The 20,939-nt window shown below is 48.8% G+C and overlaps 1 protein-coding gene across 1 annotated transcript; it reads left to right on the top strand.

Moving 5' to 3' along the window:
• The first annotated feature begins 16,425 nt into the window (after positions 1 to 16,425).
• LOC123040797 (CASP-like protein 5A3) lies at positions 16,426 to 19,348 on the top strand. Its single transcript, XM_044463553.1, has 3 exons — positions 16,426 to 16,891; positions 18,351 to 18,483; positions 18,682 to 19,348. Exons 1-3 carry the CDS (start codon positions 16,497 to 16,499, stop codon positions 18,883 to 18,885), a joined length of 732 nt encoding a protein of 243 aa, XP_044319488.1. The 5' UTR covers positions 16,426 to 16,496; the 3' UTR covers positions 18,886 to 19,348.
• Positions 19,349 to 20,939: the final 1,591 nt, after the last annotated feature.

The raw sequence follows: 20,939 nt of genomic DNA, 5'->3' as shown, positions 1-20,939 counted from the left end.
AGAAGTAGTTTACGAAGTGCGGCGTGTGTGTTTAGTCTGACAATAATATTGCAGAGGGTGCCGGACTAGATCCGGACAAGCAACATCTGTTGCGCCAGCTGAAGGCCGGCGAGAAGGTGCTTATGAGGGTGCAGCAGGAGAGGAACAAACTCCAAGATGCCAACACCCAGCTGGGCGAAGAACTAAAAGATGTTCGGGTCCAGCTGTCTAACTCCGTAAAGGAGAATCGGCGGCTTCGTCGCGCATTTACAGTAAGTGCTTGAGCAAACTCTTTTGAAAAGAAGAGTTCGGCGAGGAAGTCGATTGACAGAAATGTGTTTGTAGGTGTGCTCATGGGTCTTCCGGTGGAGGAAATGCCTGGTTCCACGGGTGACCTTCTTCCCGAGCTGCTGCAACTGCACGAACATGTCCGGCAGGCGATGAGCGGCATCGTTCAGGCCTTATGGCCTTCCGGCTCCCTACCCGAGGGTCTTCGAGGGCTTGCTGAGAAGCTTCAGGGAGTACGGCAGCGCTTCCGTCTGTGGAAGATATCGGCCTGCCGTCAAGGCGCCAGGGAGGCCTGGGCCATGGTGAAGACGCGGTACACGAAGGCTGATCCAAACCACATGGCCGAGGTCGGACCTGTGGGGCCCGATGGGAAGGAGATCCCTGTGAGCCTGATGTACGGCCAAGTAGAGTTGGACGCGAAATATTTCCAACGGGACTGTAAACTAGACAGCCTGTTAGATGGGATTGAAGAGGAGTACAATCAGTCAGTTTGACGATGTAATTTAAAATGACATGTAAAATGCCTTCTAGCCGGATTGTAGATCGTTTGTCTTTGTGGACCTTTTCGCTTCAACCTCGAGACCCAACAGTCCGGAGTGTGTCCGAATACCCTCACGATTATATAAAAACCGGGGCATGCATGGAGACCAGGCGTAGGGGTCATAATTGCTTTATCAGACAAGTGCCCAACTAGCTATGTTATATTACATGGTTAGTAAGAAACATCTTCCAAGGAGAATAGTTCCGTTAGGGGTTCCTTTCCCTGGGAGGCATGCCCTAAAGTGCATGTCCAGACTGCGAAAAGAGCAGAAAAAGCATCTGGGGGCAGATAAATAAATAAGTAATAAATCATCTTTCAAGTCACCGACCGAATATTCCCTTAAGAACGCTAGCCTTCGGCTTCACCCAGTCTGAGGTACACATCCGGCTGACCCGGTAGTAACAATCGCAGAGGTGCTCCCTTTACCTCCTAGCCGAACAATCGGGAATGTAGGGGTAAGCACAGGAGCCAGGCAACCCAGCTTGGCCAAAACTTAAGTCATATTGATGCATATAATGGTGAGTAAAAGGTACATGCGGAAGTATGACACATGTGTTGGGCATGAAGCCCGTATAAATAAGCTTCTGTTAAAGAAGCCCCCAGGTATAACGAGTGCGAGTAGCACATCGAGTGTGTGCGAACAATGCGCAGATCAGCCCTCAAAGGCTTTTACTGAAAGAGGGAGGAAAAAGGAGGGAAACAAAAGACAGCGAAAAAAATATGAAAGGTGGACGGAGGAAGGAGACGAACTCTGAGTCCGGCGCTAGGCGTAGAATCTTCGGAGACGGGCTGCGTTCCATGGGTTCGGCTCGAGTCGGTTGTTAGATGCGTTGCGTAGACGGTATGCACCGCCAGTAAGGACTTGGTCGATGATGAAGGGACCTTCCCATTTGGGCTTAAGTTTGTCCTTTTTCTTGTCCGGCAGGCGTAGAACTAGCTCGCCAACATTGTAAGTTTTGGCTCGTACTTCTCTGCTTTGATATCTTTGAGCCTGCTGCTGATAGAATGCGGAACGGGATTTTGCCACGTCGCGCTCCTCCTCTAAGGCGTCCAAACTGTCCTGCCGATCCAACTCGGCTTCTCTTTCTTTGTTCATGCGCACGCGAGGTGAGTCATGAATTATATCGCAGGGCAAAACTGCCTCTGCGCCGTATACCATAAAAAATGGTGTGAATCCAGTAGTGCGGTTTGGCGTGGTCTGCAGCCCCCAGAGTACGGAGTCTAGCTCCTCTACCCAGTGCGTGTTAGATTCTGTGAGGGACCGCACTAATCTAGGTTTAATGCCGCTCATGATTAGACCATTTGCTCATTCGACTTGACCGTTAGTTTGAGGGTGATAGACTGAAGCGTAGTCGAGCTTGATGCCCATGTTTTTGCACCAGAGTTTAACCTCGTCGGCCGTGAAATTCGTGCCGTTATCAGTGATGATGCTGTGGGGGATGCCAAAACGGTGTACTACCCCGGATATGAAGTCTATCACAGGTCCGGATTCTGCCGTTTTAACCGGCTTGGCCTCTATCCATTTGGTGAATTTGTCCACCATGACCAATAAGTATTTTTGCTTGTGGGTTACCCCTTTAAGGGGTCCAACCATGTCAAGCCCCCAGACCGCGAACGGCCAAGTGATGGGTATAGTTTTGAGGGCGGTGGGTGGCATGTGGCTTTGATTAGCAAAGAGCTGGCAACCGACGCATCGTTGGACTAAGTCCTGAGCATCTGCCCGGGCTGTCGGCCAATAAAATCATGTACGGAAGGCCTTGCCTACAAGGGCCCGGGCTGCGGCATGGTGCCCGCCGAGTCCGGCGTGAATTTCAGCCAGGAGATTCTCCCTTCCTCTTCGGAGATACACCTTTGAAGGACTCCGGTTGTGCTTTTCTTATAAAGTTCTCCCTCATGGACCTTGTAGGCTTTAGATCGCCGAACTATGCAGCGGGCCTCATTTTGGTCTTCGGGAAGTTCCTGCCTAATTAAGTAGGCTAGGAATGGTTCCGTCCACGGTGCAATTACTGCCATTATTTCGTGGGCTGAAGGTGTTATTTCATTGGCTGAGCCACCGATTGTGTCAGAATGTTCCGTGTTGGGTGGTGTAGTTGGTTCCGGGTTGTTGTTTCCGGACTCCTCTTTCCATAATACGGATGGATTAAAGAGCCGCTCCAGGTAGATGTTTGGAGGGATGGTGTCGCGTTTTGCGCTGATGCGTGCCAACATGTTTGCTGCCTGGTTATTATCCCGGGCTACATGGTGGAATTCGAGTCCTTCGAACCGAGCTGACATTTTTAGGACGACGTTACTGTAGGCTGCCATTTTCGGATCCTTGGCGTCAAAGTCTCCATTTACTTGGGATATTGCAAGGTTTGAATCCCCGCGCACCTCTAGGCGTTGAATACCCATGGAGATTGCCATCCGGAGACCATGTAGAAGGGCCTCGTATTCGGCTGCGTTGTTGGAGTCCATGTACATTATTTGAAGTACGTATTGGACTGTGTCTCCGGTTGGGGACGTCAAGACGACGCCAGCCCCCAAGCCATCCAACATTTTGGAGCCGTCGAAATGCATGATCCAATTGGAGTATGCGCCGTACTCTTTAGGGAGTTCGGCTTCGGTCCATTCGGCGATGAAGTCAGCCAAAACTTGCGACTTTATAGCTCGCCGTGGTTTGTAGGTTATGTCAAATGGTAAGAGCTCAATGGCCCATTTTGCAATCCTGCCCGTCGCGTCGCGGTTGTTTATAATATTGTTGAGAGGTACTTCGGAGGCCACCGTTATGGAACACTCTTGAAAGTAGTGTCGCAGCTTCCGGGATGCCATGAACACCGCGTACGCTATCTTTTGATAATATGGGTACTGGGACTTGCATGAAGTTAAGACAGTGGATACGTAGTACATTGGTTTTTGAAGAGGGAATTTGTGCCCTTTTGTTTCTCGTTCGACGACGAGTACCGCGCTGACAACTTGATGTGTTGCCGCAATATATAAGAACATCGGTTCGCCCAGGTTGGGCGCGGCCAGGACCGGATTTGTTGCCAATACGGCCTCAATTTCTTCGAGTCCGGCCGTGGCAGCATCCGTCCATTCAAAGTGTTCGGTGCGCCGGAGGAAGCGATAGAGGGGCAGTGCCTTTTCTCCCAAACGGGAGATGAAGCGGCTTAGAGCCGCCACGCATCCAGTTAGTTTTGTATTTGTTTGAGGTCTTTTGGGATATCCAATTGTGACAGAGCTCGGATCTTGGCTGGGTTTGCTTCAATTCCTCTACCGGATACAATGAAGCCCAAGAGCTTTCCGGCTGGTACACCGAAAACACATTTTTCCGGGTTGAGCTTAATGTCGTATGCTCGGAGGTTGTCGAATGTAAGCCTCAAATCGTCTACTAGAGTTTCGACGTGTTTGGTCTTAATGACCACATCGTCTACGTATGCCTCCATTGTTTTGCCTATCTGGGTAGCCAGACATGTCTGAATCATGCGCTGATATGTTGCGCCGGCGTTTTTGAGTCCGAAGGGCATTGTGTTGAAGCAGAATGGTCCGTATGGAGTAATGAATGCCGTTGCGGCCTGGTCTTTTTCCACCATCTTGATTTGATGGTATCCGGAGTATGCGTTGAGGAAGCACAATGAATCGTGCCCTGCGGTAGCATCGATGATTTGGTCGATGCGGGGAGGGGGAAAGGATCCTTTGGACAGGCCTTGTTAAGGTCTTTGAAATCGACACAAAGGCACCAGGATTTGTCCTTTTTTGGTACCATTACCAGGTTTGCTAGCCAGTCCGGATGTTTTATATCTCTGATGAATCCGGCTTCTAAGAGTTTGGCTAGCTCCTCTCCCATTGCCTGTCTTTTGGGCTCGGAAAATTGCCGAAGAGCCTGTTTGACTGGCTTGAATCCTTTTAGGATATTTAGGCTGCGTTCTACTAGCCTGCGTGGGATTCCTGGCATATCTAAAGGGTGCCAGGCAAAAATGTCCCAATTTTCCCGAAGGAATTCTCGTAGTGCGACTTCTACATCGGGGTTTAATTGTGCCCCAATGGAGGCCGTCTTTGTGGGGTCCGTTGGATGGACTTGGAATTTGACTATTTTGTCTACTGGTTTAAAAGAGGTGGACTTAGATCTCTTATCGAGTATCACATCGTCCCTATCCACCATGGAGCGCAGCGCAGTGAGTTCCTCTGCCGCTAGGGCTTCGGATAGTGCCTCTAGGGCTAGTGCGGCTGTCTTATTTTCAGCGCGGAGTGCTATATCTGGATCACTGACCAGAGTGATGATTCCATTGGGCCCGGGCATTTTAAGCTTCATGTACCCGTAATGGGGTATAGCTTGGAAAATTGTGAATGCCTCTCGCCCTAACAAGGCGTGATATCCGCTACCGAACGGGGCCACTTGGAACGTGACCTCCTCGGACCTGTAATTGTCCGGTGAGCCGAACACTACATCTAGTGTGATTTTTCCTGTGCAGCGTACTTCCCGACTAGGAATTATTCCTCTGAAGGTTGTGCTGCTTCGCTCATTGCGGCTCTAGTCAATTTCCATTTTTTGGAGGGTTTCCTCGTAGATGAGGTTTAATCCGCTGCCGCCATCCATGAGTACCTTGGTAAGACGAAAGCCGTCCACTATCGGACTGAGGACCAATGCGGCTGGTGCTCGGACTATTCAGAATTTAGGTTCATCGCTGGCATTGAAGGTGATAGCTGTGTCGCTCCATGGATTTGTTATTGCTACTTGGTAGACTTCGGCGAGGCTGCGGATTGTTCGTTTCCGCATATTATTTGATGCGAAAGTCTCGAAGACTGTTAATACCGTACTGGTACTGTTGGGCTGGTTACCTGGGGCTAGAAAACCTTCGCCACTTTTGGCCACCTGCCGTAGTATCCAACATGCTCCAAGGCTATGTGTTGGAGTGGCGCCCTCTGTACTATGGATTTTACAGGGCCCGTTGAGCCATCCCTCCAGTACGATTCCGTGCCCTTTAAGGGGTTTTTGCTTTTTGGTTTTTAACCCAGGTGCTTGAGTATGACGCACCCTTTTATTTCGAACTAGGGTTGTGTTCAGGGCCGGATTGTCCCAAAACCTGGTTACGGTTTTCCAGGCACTCTCCATCACACAGTATTTTTGTACTATGGTCGCCAGGTCGGCGAAGCATGTAACTTCGCGACGACTTATGGCGTTCATGATTCCCTTGTCCGTGCAATTATTGCAGAAAATTGAGATTGCGCTTTCCTCACGGCAGTCCTTTATCCTGTCCATAACCAGGAGGAATCTGGCCCAGTAATGATGTACTGTTTCATCGGGCTCTTGTCGTATTTAAGATAGATCGCTTATGTTTGGGTGGGCGGGCAGAATTAAATTCGGAACCCTGCCCAATCTGAGGCTCAAAGGCCAAGAAGTTTCCGGATTTGGAAGCTTGGATTGCTGAATGTTATCCAACAAATCTGGTCCGATGCCTGACTTTAGGATCAGTACTCGATTGACGTCCGTCCCTCCGCGGGAATCCGGCATGGAGGGATCGGGAATCCGGACATAACTGGTCATTAACATGGAAGAAGAGTCGCCGCGTTCTTCCTCTACCACAACAACGTGGTGGGTAGCCTGGGGAGAGTTAATTTCTCTCAGATCGGTTTTAAGCCCAATCTGATCGTAGTCTGTAGCGACTCCTAGGGCGGCGATGTGATCCAAGAGCTCATTTACGGAGGAGAGCTCCATCAGATCTAGCTGCTCGGCAAATTCCGAGTTGACGTGAAGATTGCTTTTGATGACCTGATAGGTCATTGTCGGAGCGGTGGCCGAACAGGCGGTCATAAGAAAACCGCCTAGCCGGATAGTTTGGCCAGTGGCCAAAGCTCCCTTGACGACGGCGCCGTCTTTAAAGACGGGAAAAGGCATCCCTCCTGATTGCGACGGCACAGAGGAACTCTCAATGAAAGCACCAATGTCGGTGTCAAAACCGGTGGATCTCGGGTAGGGGGTCCCTAGCTGTGCGTCTAGGCGGATGGTAACAGGAGACAAGGGACACGATGTTTTACCCAGGTTCGGGCCCTCTTGATGGAGGTAAAACCCTACGTCCTGCTTGATTGATATTGATGATGTGGGTATTACAAGAGTAGATCTACCACGAGATCAAGGAGGCTAAACCCTAGAAGCTAGCCTATGGTATGATTGTTGTTCGTCCTACGGACTAAAACCATCTGGTTTATATAGACACCGGAGAGGGCTAGGGTTACACAGAGTCGGTTACAAGGGTAGGAGATCTACATATCCGTATCGCCAAGCTTGTCTTCCACGCCAAGGAAAGTCCCATCCGGACACGGGACGAAGTCTTCAATCTTGTATCTTCATAGTCTTGGAGTCCAGCTGATGATGATAGCTCGGCTATCCGGACACCCCCTAGTCCAGGACTCCCTCACTGGCCTTCCAAGTTTGAACCATGCCTTTGGCTTCGTCCAGTTCTGCTTTCCTTTCGGTTCTTTCATGTTTTGTAACGGCTTATCACATAGCGCATCCAGATCGACTCTAGCCTTAGTATTATCCTTTGACTTCCCATCTATGCCGAACAATGTACCAAAAAGTGCCTCGGCGATATTCTTCTCAGTGTGCATCACGTCGATGTTGTGTGGGCAAAGGAGGTCTTTGAAGTAAGGCAGATCCCATAAGCATGTTTTATGAGTCCAGGTGTGCTCAGAATTATACCCCTTGAAGTACCCTGGACACTCTGGATCTGGCTCGAGAGTGTTTAACTGATCCAGGGTCTATTGGCCTGTCAACGCAGGTGGTGCAGAGTTTTTTACAACTCTACCTCTGATGAAGTTCTTTTTGTCTTTCCTGAACTTATGGCGAGGATCCAGGAACTGTCTATGCATGTCGAAGCAAGAAAACTTGCGACCGGCCTGAAGCCAACGAAACTCAAGAGCTCCCTTGCATGTGGGGCACGGGAACCTTCCATGCACACACTAGCCAACGAATAGCGCATACGCCGGCAAGTCATGCGTCGAGTACATGTACCAGACACGCATTATGAAGTTTCGTTTGCTATAGGCGTCGTATGTCTTGAACCCATTATCCCAGGCTTCTTGCAATTCGTCCTTAAGCGGCTGCATGTACACATTCATATTTTTCCCCGGATAGTTGGGCCCTGGAATTATCAACGTCAGGAAAATGTTCTTTCTTTGCATAATCTGTCCGGGGGGGAGGGAGATTGAGTGGAAAAACAAATACGGGCCAACAACTGTATTGGGCTGCCGTCATACCAAACACACCGAACCCATCGGTGCTGATGCCGACTCGAGGATGCCTCGGATCTGCCGCTTTGTCAGCATGTAATTCATCAAACTTTTTCCACGCAACACCATCCGATGTGTGTACCATCATCAGATTCCCATCTGCATCTAGTTCGGCTCTTTTGCCTATTTTGTGCCATGTCATCTGTCTGGCCGTCTCTTCGACCATGAAAAGACGTTGAAGTCTTGGTACGATTGGCATATACCGAAGAACACTAACAGCGATTTTGGTCTGTGTCTTCTCACCCATACCGTTGTCTACCACAATATACCTGGAAGACTTGCAAATGGGACAATAGTTCAAGTCTGCATAGTCAAGCCTAAATAAGGCACATCCTTTCTCACATGCATGTATCTTCTCATAGGGCATCTTCAGTGCACGGAGGATTTTGTCCGACTGGTACAGGTTTGCAGGCATTACATGGCCTTTGGGTAGAAAGCGTCCAAATACTGTCATAATTGCGTCATAGCATTCTCTGCCCAAGTTGAACTGAGCCTTCAAAGCCATTACTTGTGAGATGTCATCCAACTGACAAATCTCAGTGTGCTTGTGGAGCGGACGTTTTGAAGACTCCAACATTTCATTGAAGGCCTTTGCAGATTCCTCCATCTCCTCGTCCGAATCCCGAGCATCATCATAGTCTTGCACCATATTTTCGATCCCGGTACCATGCTCGTCGGTGCGACGATGATCCACCTCAACTCGGTCACGTTGGGCAGACTCACCATGAAATGTCCACACCGTATAATCGGGCGTAAAACTATTCTTCTGCAGGTGTTTACCCATTTCAGCCTCTGTCCTCTTTTCCCAATTGCCGCATCAGAAACAGGGGCACCAAGTTTTCCTTTGGCCATTTGCAAATGCGGCTTGCACAAACCCCTTGGTTTTTGTGAACCATTCAGCGCTCCATTTGTTCTGACCAGTGTGACCGGTATACATCCACGCACGATCACTCATCTTGACTTTCAGAGCTACTGGACACACAACAATTATATATATATATAATTCACCATGTATATATTCATCAGTTGATCTACTTTGTCAATTTTATTACGTCCATGCAACCTACACTCTAATAGGTAATGATAGGTCCTAATCCCACCCGAGTATGTGTAGATTGGGTTCATTTTCCCATGCTATGCTCCGGATCCGACGCAAAATTTCGGCAGCACCTCCCCGTTGTTCTCCTGATACACGTCTTTGCAATAAACAGAGAGGATGTGTACCCGGAGAACAACAGGGGAGGCACTGACGAAATTTATGCGTCGGATCCGAAGCAAAGCATATGGGAAAACGAACCCAATCTACACATACTCGGGCTGTCCATGGATAGCGTTGGACAATTCGAAAGAATCAAGGTTATAAATATGCAAATGCATGCATATTTATAACTATGACGCTTTCGAACGGGAGACACATATTGGTTACGCATACTGATGATTCAAGACACATATATAGCTAGCTATCAAGTTTCATCGGCACGAACACCGGAACAGAGCAAATAATTAATGGGGGAGGAGGACATGTCATTTGTGCTCACCCACGAACGAAGGGGCAGAGCTCGTCAAACGCACGGCGAGGTCGTCGAACACCAAACCTCGCAGCGGTGAAACAACTGCACATTTAAATCAACCCGATCAACACAATTATATATGATGTTTTTCATAACAAAATCGAAAAATATATGACCTAATTAACTAATAATTCACAAATATAAGACCCTGTCGGCCTCGCGGGGTCGGGTTTCGGGGTGTCTGGGTGTCGTGTCATTGTCGGGGTGTGGTGTCCGGGTCGGGGTGTCGGGGTCAGGGGTCAGTGGGTCGGGGTGTCGGGGTCAGGGGGGTTAGGGGGTCGATCGGGGTGTTTCCTTCTATCCTTTCCTTACTTCTTCTTCTTTCTTTCTCTTCTTCTTCTTCTTTCCTTTCTTCTTCTTCTTCTTTCATCTTTTTTCTACTTTTTTACTTCTTTTCATTTCTTTTTTTCTTCTTCTTCCAATTCTTCTTCTTCTTTTCTTCTTCTTCTTTTTTCATCTTTCTACTACTTCTACTTCTTGGCTCCGGGCGGCGGGTGGCGGGGCGACGGGGCGTCGGTGGGTGGGGTGGGGGCGGAGGGGTTGTGGGGCGATGGGCCAAGGGTGCGGGGGCGGGGGCGGCGCCGGGCGGCGGGGGGCGGGGCGGAGGCGGGCGGCAGGGGCGGCGCCGGGCGGCGGGGGGCCGGGCCGGCGCCGGGCGGCGGGTGGCGGAGGGGTGGTGGGGCGACGGGGCGTCGGCGGGTGGGGTGGGGGCGGAGGGGTGGGGGGTGGCGGCGCCGGGCGGCAGGGGCGGGGGCGGCGGTGGATCTAGCTAGGGCGGGGCGTCGGGGAGGAGAGAGGAAGAGAAGGGAGAGTAACGGGCGGGGGGTGGCGGCCGTTAGTTACTCGGCTCTTTGCCGTCCGCAACTCTTTGCCGTCCGCTAGCGGACGACAAAGAGGTGGGGGTGTTAAGTTTTTTTTTAAACGGGTGTGGGTGGGGGCCACCTCCCTCTTTGCCGTCAGCTGTCTGACGGCAAAGATTCTTTGCCGTCAGCTGGCGGACGGCAAAGAAACGGCTCATGGCAAAGAGGTTCTTTGTCGTCCGCCATTTCTTTGTCGTCTGCTTTACGGTAGCTGATGTCAAAGAGCTTCTTTGCCGTCAGCTAGCTGACGGCAAAGATCTGGCTGATGGCAAAGTAGCTGATTCCAGTAGTGACTCGCCTTGATTCTTTCGCCAGTATTTTTATATTTTCCCAAAGTTATCTCCGTAGATTTTCAGGTCATTTCGAGAAATTTTGTTTTCTGCACAATAAACAACATCATGGCGGTTCTGCTGAAAAAAGCGTCGGTCCGGATTAGTTTCATTCAAATCATGCAAGTTAGAGTCCAAAACAAGGGCAAAAGTGTTTGGAAAAGTAGATATGTTGAAGACGTATCAGTGGGTCGGGCTGACGCGGCGGACGCACCCAAGCATGCCTGTGCCGCCTTATATCCGTCCTACATTTGAAACGGATATGAGAGGTGCCGGTCAGACCAGGCGTTTGAGGCCTGTTCGAGACCTCCGGTTGGGTCGGTCTTTTGTGACCGGTCAGTGACCGAACGGTCTGCCTGGACATTTGAGACGGATATAGGGCGCCCGACTGTAGATGCTCTTATGGTCTGATCATTACACTACAACCACAACATGCAACTCAGTATGTTGGAATTATACTTATCAAGTATAATACCCGCAAGAAAAAACTTAGTATGTCTTTAGAATTTAATCTTACACAATTTTTTATACCAAGTACATTATGATTATTTAATCAATTTTGGATAATTTAATTTTGATTTTATTTTAACATTTATATTAAAATCTTATGCTTCAGATTCATATTTTTAACTTTAAATTCCAATTAAGAAAAAAAGTTGGATGAGTTGCACTCCATTTGGTTCAGTAACCCGAGAGACCTAAGTTCGGCCGAAATATGGGCCTTTACACACAAGCATTGTACGTATCTCTTACTTCCTCCATTTCATAAGCGCGGACGCACTATATTATGGAATGGAGGGAGTACTGATAATACTATGACGGATATCTGGCGGCGGCGAGAAGTTTCTCTAAAGAGCATGCAAAAGATGAGCAGTCACTAAGCATAAATGGATATACTTAAAGTATTGTGTAGAGGGATGGTCACCTTAATCACCGTGGGACAAGATAAAAAGGGTCTGAAAACTCCAACCACTGATCCACACTGAAGCATGGAGGAGAGAGAAGAGGAAGGCAGGGACGACGCATACCAACATAGAAAAGAAAAGGCCAAAAAAAAAACTAGCCGAGAGTGGAGTGAGTGAAACTATGAAAGTACTCACACCGTTTCATAACGTAGTGCATACAATTTTTTTAAATGTCAAACCTCACAAACTTTGATCAAGTTTATGGAGAAAAATATCTACATCTAAAATGCCAAACATACATCTCTAGATTCATGATAAGATATAGTTTCATATTTTATATATTTGGTATTGTAGATATTAATAGTTTTTCGTATAAACTTGTCAAAGTTTATAAAAACTGACCTTTCAATAAATATATAATATCCTGATAAGTGTCACACGTATGACACGAAGTAATTCCGCCCTGACATTTTTTGATGGCAAGTTTTGTTAGCCAAGGATGACAACTTTTATGGTGAAGCATGACAACTTTTTGTTGGATAAGTTTTAGTTTTTTTTCGGATGACAATTTTAGGTGTAAAAAGCGGTGTTACTTCGTGTCACATGTGTGACACCTACTCCCTTTGCTGTCTTATACTACTAGTTTACGGAGGAAGTATCATTTAGGGACATATATGCAGTGCATTATGAAACCAGAGGGAGTAGTGCCTTGGCTATATATGGAACCGTCCTACTGTCGTGTTGCTCCAGGTGGGAAAAATAGAGGAGGGGGTCCGGAGTTGCTTGGCCATGGATGAACGCGGAATTGCTTGCTCAACCCTGATGGTGTGGACCGTGGAGTGAGCTCCTCCGAAGTTGCTCTAGCCTCTAGGTGCGAAAAGTGGAGGAGGGGTGCGCGCGCCGACCGAATTTCGTGTTTTGACCCTTTTTGGATAGTATTTCAGGATCTGACCCCTGTTTAATTTTTTTTCGAGATTTGACCCTTTTGCTACCGCCAGGGCCTCTGGCGGTAGGGTTAGATAGCCTACCGCCACGGCCATGGCGGTAGGGGTGCGACGAAGGGGGACGGCGGCCGTTTGACTGCGCTGAACGTGGTTAAGCACCTACCGCCAGGAGCCCTGGCGGTAGGCTGTGCGACCCTACCGCCAGAGCCCATGGCGGTAGGGTCCTGTTTCAGTGTAATGTTTCTGTAACGAAGAATTGAAGGGCCCTGGCGGTAGGCTGTGCGACCCTACCGCCAGAGCCCATGGCGGTAGGGTCCTGTTTTTTCAGTGTAATGTTTCTGTAATGAGGAATTGAAGTGCCCTGGCGGTAGGCTGTCTGACCCTACCGCCAATGTCCTTGGCGGTAGGGTCCTGTGTTTTATGAATTTAAGTTCAATTGATTGCTTCTTTTCAAATGCAATATGACAGTAATATTATAGCAAGTTTCATAAATATGACAACAATATCACAGATCTCAAACAATTAAACTTGGGCATCACATACACATTAACAAATTTGAAGTGCATAGAACATTTCAAACGAACTTCAACTAATTAGTAAACGGAGTTCCACATAGTTTCACAAATAGCAAACACATAGATCCACAAATAGCAAACACATAGCTCCACGTAGCTTCATAACCACTAGAAAAGTTCAACCAAACGAAGTTCAACCAAACTAAAAGAGCCAACTATTGAAGAGCATAATCAGTTGCTCCTTCCCCTCTTGGAGGTACGGTCCTCGTTACTCTTTGAACGAGTGTCTTCGGTCTTCTTCTTGGGCCGTCGAGGAACCGGTCTGTGGAAAGGTTCCGGACTCAGCAAATCCTTCGTCTTCGGATTCCTCTTCTTCGGCAGCTGAGATGCTTGAGACGTTTGAGTTGCTGGAGGTCCATAATCTTCATCGTACTTCTCCTCCCCGTTGCTCTCATCCTCCTCCTCCCCTTCTTCATATGTGGCCTCCTCCTCCTCCTCCTCCTCCTCCTCCTCCTCCTCCCCAAACAACCTAGATGACGAGGGAGCATGGCTCGATGAGCCGATGATACCCTGTGTGGCTACAGGCTGATAAGCTTCAACTGACCCAGCTCCAGCACACCCAAGCAGCCCTACTAGCTTGGGACAACGCTGCACGAACTTCTGCACACACAATGAAGCAAGGTCATAATAAGTATCAGATCGACTGATTGCAAGTGAAAAAGATGCATCTGTTCCGAGGAGGCTGAAAATGTACCTTCATCGTCCCCCTGACTCTGGTCTCCGATTCTATGCTCCCGGGAAGATCACCTAGTGCATCTGAGGCATCGAAGATGCATCTGTTCAGCTCACCGGACTGCAACGGCATAAGTCAGTCACGATGATGAATAAAATATTTTAAAATCAACCGTCGGTTCGAACTTACCACTCTGTTGATGAGGGGTGCAAACTCCCTAAATCCACTGTGCATGTCTCTGATGCCGGTCTGGTATGCCTATTCATCGGGGTCAGCCCACTCCAGCTCCGCGATGTCTTCCGCCGTCCATCGAGGCCTTGTACGAAGTCTTGTTTAGGCCCGTGTAGAGTTTGACAACGTCCCACTCGTAAGCTACGGTGGGGTTTCGAGTCTCGTCGCCTTCTTCACCATAGTCTTCCCATGGGGCATCTTCGCAACTTCTCCGGACGCCCCACCGGCAGCCGCTCCCACATCCAAATGGAGAAGGCCCAGACAAAGCCACCCATATTGGACTTGTCTCCCGTCCTCTGCATTGTGTCATCAAGCTGCAAAACATCAAATGAGGATCAGATATAAGAAAATGTCATGGACACACTTTCGTAGGTAGGTACGCAATTAGACACTCTCTTACCGAACGTTATAGGTAGGCGAGAGATGACGTCCCCCAACTGTACCCTACATCCCAACCCGCTAGGAAGAACATATACGCCCAGTTGGCAGAGTTCCCGAAGCTGTCTGGAAACACGACCTCCGAGAGAATATACCACAGATAGGCCCTCACGTACAACTCCACAGTCGCCTCGTCTGCGCCTTGGGGGCATGTCTTCCGGTGCTCCGAGAGCCAGGTCAACGGCACACCGGATGTAGGTTACTCTTGGCACCGGGGCAGTCGCCGATGAGGGTGGTGACCCTCTCCTGCCAGTTGGCCCTCTCCACTCGACCGGTGAGTGCATGACCCTCGATCGGCATTGCAGTAATCATCCCCCAGTCCTCTAGGGTCACCGTCATCTCCCCGCATGGCAGATGGAAAGAATGGGTCTCCGGTCTCCAATGGTCAATCAGAGCTGTGAGAGCCGCGTGGACAAGCGTCGGCGGTTGACGCTTGAACTGCAGCACGAAACCCAACAGACGGGCTCTCTTGCAGAACGGCGCGTAGCGCTCGTCGTAGTCCATATGCCCATGAACCCCGTGACCCCTCATGCGCAATGGCTGGAGCGTCTGTCAAAAAGTGAACGCCAAAAAGTTAGGAAATCATTTTCATCAATCCGAGAACTTTGATCAAAATTTCTTTCATATCACTTACCTCTCCGTTCTCTATGAAACGGGCACGATGACCCTTGTCGAATGCCCAGTCCAGCATGCAGTACCGTGGGCCGATGTTGTCCTCAAGAGGTGGCCGCCTTAATAGAGTTTCATAAACAAAAGCATCATAAGCATAAGCATACATAAACAAACAATGAACTCAAATCATACCAAGATAACATTTTAAGCATATTCCTCCAACAACATCTACTACACATGATGGATCAAATCATATCAACATGCATCATATCAAAAAAACCTCCAACATACATCATAGCTTCATATTTTTAAACAAAGTTTTCCAAACAACATCTTCATATCATCATATCAACATGCATCATCAAACTAGGGTTCATCTTCACACTAGATCATATCATCATATCACATGCATCATCAAACTAGGGTTCATCCCTTTATCAACATTACATCATAATTTTTTTAACAAAAAAAATTATGAACTAGGGTTCATCTTCACACTAACATATGAACTATTGATTAGAGTACATATCCAATACCACTACTTACTAAAGAACTAAGAACTACAACTACAATCAATCTTAGGTGAAAAAAAATCAATCTAAGTTCAAAAACATGAGGGATTTCAAGCAAATAATGCGTCGAATCGGTAGCAAGTTTGCAAAAACTAATTGGAGGGATCGGAGGAGCTTACGGTTCTCTCCTCGGGGCCATCTCGATCCGCCAAAATGGTGAAGAATCGGTGAAGATCCAAGGGAGGGAGTGGAGGAGATGAGAGAGGGAGAGAGGGGCGACTTGGGGGAGAAAAGGATGAACTGCCGACCGGGGGGGGGGGGGGGGGAGGGGGGAGGGGTGAGGAGATGGGCAGGGGCGCGGGGTTTCGGGGCAAATAACTGCCCGGACCCTACCGCCAGGGCCCCTGGCGGTATGGTTAGACAGCCTACCGCCAGGGCACCTGGCGGTAGGGTGCGACGGAGGGGGACGGCGCCGTCTCCACGCGCTGACGTGGATAAGTTTCCTACCGCCATGGGCCACGGCCCATGGCGGTAGACAAAAGGGTCAAATCTCGAAAAAAAATTAAACAGGGGTCAGATCTTGAAATACTTTTAAAAAGGGTCAAAACACGAAATTCGGCCGCGCGCGCCAAGGCCCCACGCCGAGTGTCCAGACTGGACCACGACGCGCCTCCTCCATAAATCCCCCAAAACCCCGGCCGGCCGCGTCGTTGGCTCTGAACTCTAAGTACGGCGCGAGGGAGCAGTTTTGGGCCGACTCTTCACCGGCGGCATGTTCCTGCGGCACAGCCACCCCGTCGTGCACCCGGACCCGGCGGCTCCCGCTCCGGCTGCGCAGGGCCAGGGGCCGGTGGCTCCCGCTCCGGCTGCGGTGCCGCAGGCGCAGGGACCGGTGGCTCCCGCTCCGGCTGCGGTGCCGCAGCCGCAGGGACAGGGGCAGGCGGCAGCTGCGGCGGCGCAGGCGCAGGGACAGGGCCCGGCTCCGGCCGCGGGAGCGCAGGGGCCGAACGCGAACGCGCCGCCGCCCGGGGTGCAGATGGTGGACCCGCGGGGGGCGCCGGGGACGCGCTGGGGGCTCGCGGCCCGCCTCGCGCAGGCGCTGCTCGCGGCGGCCGCCGTCGCCTTCATGGCCTCCACCGACGACTTCCGCACGCTCACCGCCTTCCGGTGAGTGCTCCCCCTCCCGCTCCACATTTTCTTCCCCCCGCTAGGGTCTCGATCCATTTCCCCTTTGCTCCGAAAGCAGATCGATTTCTCCTTAGGAAATTTGGAACAGAACAGATGATGCTGTATGAGGTGGGGTTTCGTCGTTTTCAGTTAAAGTCTTCAGGGATCTCATATGTATCTTCCTCAGGGATGACTGCATATTAGTTAGCCACATTTCCAGATTCTGTCTGTTCACCTGTTAGTATTTCTGTACATGGTTGAAATTGAGATGATTTTTATGTTGCCTTGAGTGCAGATTACTCTAGCATTTTTTATCTTTGTGCCACCCAGTAACAATATAAGCAAGAGTAGTGTTTTTTTTTTTTTTGAAAAAATGCTAATTTCTGCTACTAAGTAGGAGTATTTCACATCCAAGCTGAAGGAATGGATACAATCATACAAGCACATTTTCCAACTTGCAAATAGCACAGAGTTTCAGATCAACGTAGACAGCTGCCAATGAATGATACGCAACCAGCGTATGCGTATTAGCGAAAAATAGCACGTACTCCCTCCGTTCCTAAATATAAGTCTTTTTAGAGATTCCAACAAGTGGCTACATACGGAGCAAAATGAGTGAATCTACACTCTAAAATATGTCTACATACATCCGTATGTTGTAGTCCATTTGAAATGCCTAAAAAGACTTATATTTAGGAACGGAGGGAGTAGTTTCCAGTAGAAATTGTTATTGGGTGCTTTCTTAATAATCCTCCAAAGAGAAATGCTCATACTCGTTCACATTTTGATACTTTTCCTTTTGAATGGGTTTGGCATCCTGAAAGAGGCAATGCAATTAGATTGGTGACATGGCCCTGTGGTATCATCTCAGCTGTCTCCTTGGATGCAGCAAGTTTTAGCTTGAGCCTTCCTTTTTTCTTTGTCTCCCCAGTTTGATGTTTTCATGCATAGTTGCCTGGGCATTCGGCACAGAGCATTTCACTGTGTATGCCGATAAGTTTGGTCCGCACTCTGCCATTATGGTTATGGGATTTCGGAATCGTGTGATTTGTAATGGACAATCGTGTACTGTCCTGTGCATACATATTGTCGGTCAGGTTAAACATTTGAGCAAGTGCATCCAGTGTTTTACAATTAGTCTGGCATCTTGAAAGAGGCAATGCAGATCAGATGGTGACATGTTGATGTTCTCTGTGATATCATCTCAGCTGTCTTTCTTGGATACGGCGCTAGGTTGGTTAGCATTCTGGTTGTCGGAATTCAGAACAGTGTGATTGTTGTAATGTACATTCCTGACATGCGTTACATGTTGTCTTATGCTAGTATGCATGTGTATCTTATCTTATTTCTGTGGTGCGATTAGATAGTCTTTTGTATTAGGATGTTGCTTTCAGAACTCAGAACAGGGGATCGATTTCCTTCTATAGATGAACTCACTCATTGTTGTTCTTTTGAGCAGCCTCCTCGTAGCAGCAGAGTCTTTGCAATGCCTGTGGAGCCTCGCCCTGGCCGCCGTGGACATCTACGCACTTCTTGTCAAAAGCTCCTTCCGGACAGCCTGTGCTACCACCATATATTCCACCGGGGACTGGGTAAGTCACACGTTTTTTTCTCAGGCACCTCAAAACAAACACCCATCTGCCATTCCCTGTGGACTCACTCCTGCGCTGAAAATGTTTCATAGTCATGAACAAGCACAGAATCATTTAAGCATCACATGTATTTTCCTTTCTCCTAAAGAAGTATGCATAGATTCGGTTCTGACCCTTCCCCCGGCATCTCATCGGCAGGTCACTGGAGCACTGAGCTTCGCTGCAGCGAGTGGGTCGGCAGCCATGACCACTCTCATCAACAACGACCTGCTACTGTGCTCGGAGAACCACTGCCCGACCTATATGGCCGCCACCGCCATGGCTTTCTTGAGCTGGTTCGCCATCGCGCCGTCCTGTGTCATTAACCTCTGGGCGGCGGTCTACAGCGTGCAGAGAGCATAGTCTGCGGAGCAAGAACCAGGCTGTTTGACCAACTTAGGTGGCGCATCTAATATAGTTAGTACTACTAACGACCGGTATATTATCGATATTTCTGTAGTAAAATCAGGGAGTAGCTTGATGTTCAGAAGGGTGGTTGGTGAAGCTCTGCACTTTATCTCCAGGAGCGTATGTATGCCATCTTATTATGCGAGGCTGGCTGGGCTGGTGGTTGTGATCTGGTGATGAGCTGACTGGTGGGCTACTTGTGTAGAGCTCAAGGTTGCTGATGATATGCTCAGTCTGTTTGCTCAGTCTGTTCTATTTCGCGTCTTTCGTATATTTTGTTGTTGATATCCAGATCTTAGTCCCCGAGATTATTTGCGCCGTGTGTGCGATATATGGGTTCATTCAGTAGGCCCTTGGTTCTTCTTCTATGTGAGAATGCCAATAGACGTTAGAACCATCAGTGTTATTACTTGGTCAAGGAAATTCTGTTGGTGTGATAAGGAAAAAGCATTTCGTTACAATATGATACATGAGATTTGATTCAGTAATTCAATTCGAGCCACAATGAAGGCTAGCCACTGGTTTTCTATTCCTGTAAGAAGCTTCCTCTATGAGTACATTACAATTGCAAAGGGGAGAAACAGCAAACCAAAATGGTGCAATAAATCATCTCCAGAGATGGGTCGAATTCAGCATCCATCCGTACTAAAACCTAGGAAGGTTCGCTGGGAACTTGATATCCCTTGCATTAGGGGAAATTCGCAAGGGCATGCAGGTGCATAGGCACGCACCTGCGCCACCTAAAGCCATTGATTTGCGTTGTGGTCCGGAAATTTGTTTCGCGTGAAATTTCCTGAAAAGAGATGAAAACTCAGAAACACGCCAATACGAGCGTGAAATTTCCTGAAAAGAGATGAAAACTCAGGAACTTGTCAGTACGAAACAACACACATGTTCATCATGTACTGAAATACTACGTCCAACCATTTTCGTACGTCATTTCCCTCTACGTTCCGTCTTGTTTGTTTCCGCCTTCGATCGTTTTTTCTTTTCAATAGTGTTTCATCCATTTTTAATGTTCATGTCCTTCTTCCTCGTGGCCCCTGTTCAATTGTCAACTTTCGGTGCTCTTCCCTTTCAGGTTGTCTATGTTTTTCTTTCCAAATTCTTTCATCCTATTGTTTCTTAATTAGTTTTATGTCTGTCCAGTTACCTTGTTAACTCCAAATTCATGGCATGCTCCTTCCCATCATCAATCATACACTGTTTATGCAATGATTCTTCCATCGGATTTCATTCTTAATTCTAACCTACTAGATCTTGCTTTGTCTAGTTACGTTATATGAAGCCCGTGTTCACTCGTTTTCTAACATACTCTTTTAGGGCATCTTTAACGCCGACCCTCAAACCTTCCATATCCATTCGAACGCAGCTGTCCGGACCCCGCGAGCCATCCAACGTCGAGCCCTATCGGTCTGCATCTCAGTTTGGACCACAATTTTCCTGCAAACCGGGACCAAACTTGGGCAAGGGGTGGGGGCTTTGCGGGAGCCAAGACACGAGCCGCATAGTACTCTGACACCCCTGGCCCACCAAAAGTTGAGGTAGAGCCCCCGCTTTTTGTAGTTGGCCACATTGTTTCCGCGGCATAATCCCCCACTCTTTTCTTTCATCGTGCTGCTCTTCACCAAATTTCCGCCCTTTTCGCCCACTCTCTTCTTCCCACCCACCAAACGACACATGCAACCGGAGGAGACCCTGCCGAAGACGAAGACATAGTGTAACGCCCTAGATTCGTTGCGCCAGGTGTCTGCCATTTATTCGCCGTAGTTGCCATGTCGTTTGCTTGCGTGTTGCATTTTATCATATCATCATCTGCATTTCATCTGCATGTTTTTCAAAACTTGCATCCGTTCGGGTTCTCCCGGTTCTCTCCGTTGTCCGTTCGGAGTCCGGACCTCTCGCGCGCGCCCGTCGCCCCTCTCAGACCTTGTTTTTATGTGCGGGTGTTAAACTTTCTCGGAATGGCCCGAGGTTTGCCAAGCGACCTTGGTATAGCACCGGTAGAC

The sequence above is a fragment of the Triticum aestivum genome, chromosome 2B, assembly GCF_018294505.1.
Source record: "Triticum aestivum cultivar Chinese Spring chromosome 2B, IWGSC CS RefSeq v2.1, whole genome shotgun sequence".
Taxonomy (NCBI): domain Eukaryota; kingdom Viridiplantae; phylum Streptophyta; class Magnoliopsida; order Poales; family Poaceae; genus Triticum; species Triticum aestivum.
The sequence above is the reverse complement of the archived record's forward strand: the minus strand, read 5'-3'. Positions and strand labels throughout refer to the sequence as shown.

Bases quoted from the DNA above. Each gene is read 5' to 3' on its own strand.
- LOC123040797 (XM_044463553.1), top strand. From the start codon at position 16,497: ATGTTCCTGCGGCACAGCCACCCCGTCGTGCACCCGGACCCGGCGGCT. The intron at 16,892-18,350 runs GTGAGTGCTCCC...TCTTTTGAGCAG, and splicing joins CGCACGCTCACCGCCTTCCG to CCTCCTCGTAGCAGCAGAGT. The intron at 18,484-18,681 runs GTAAGTCACACG...TCTCATCGGCAG, and splicing joins TATATTCCACCGGGGACTGG to GTCACTGGAGCACTGAGCTT.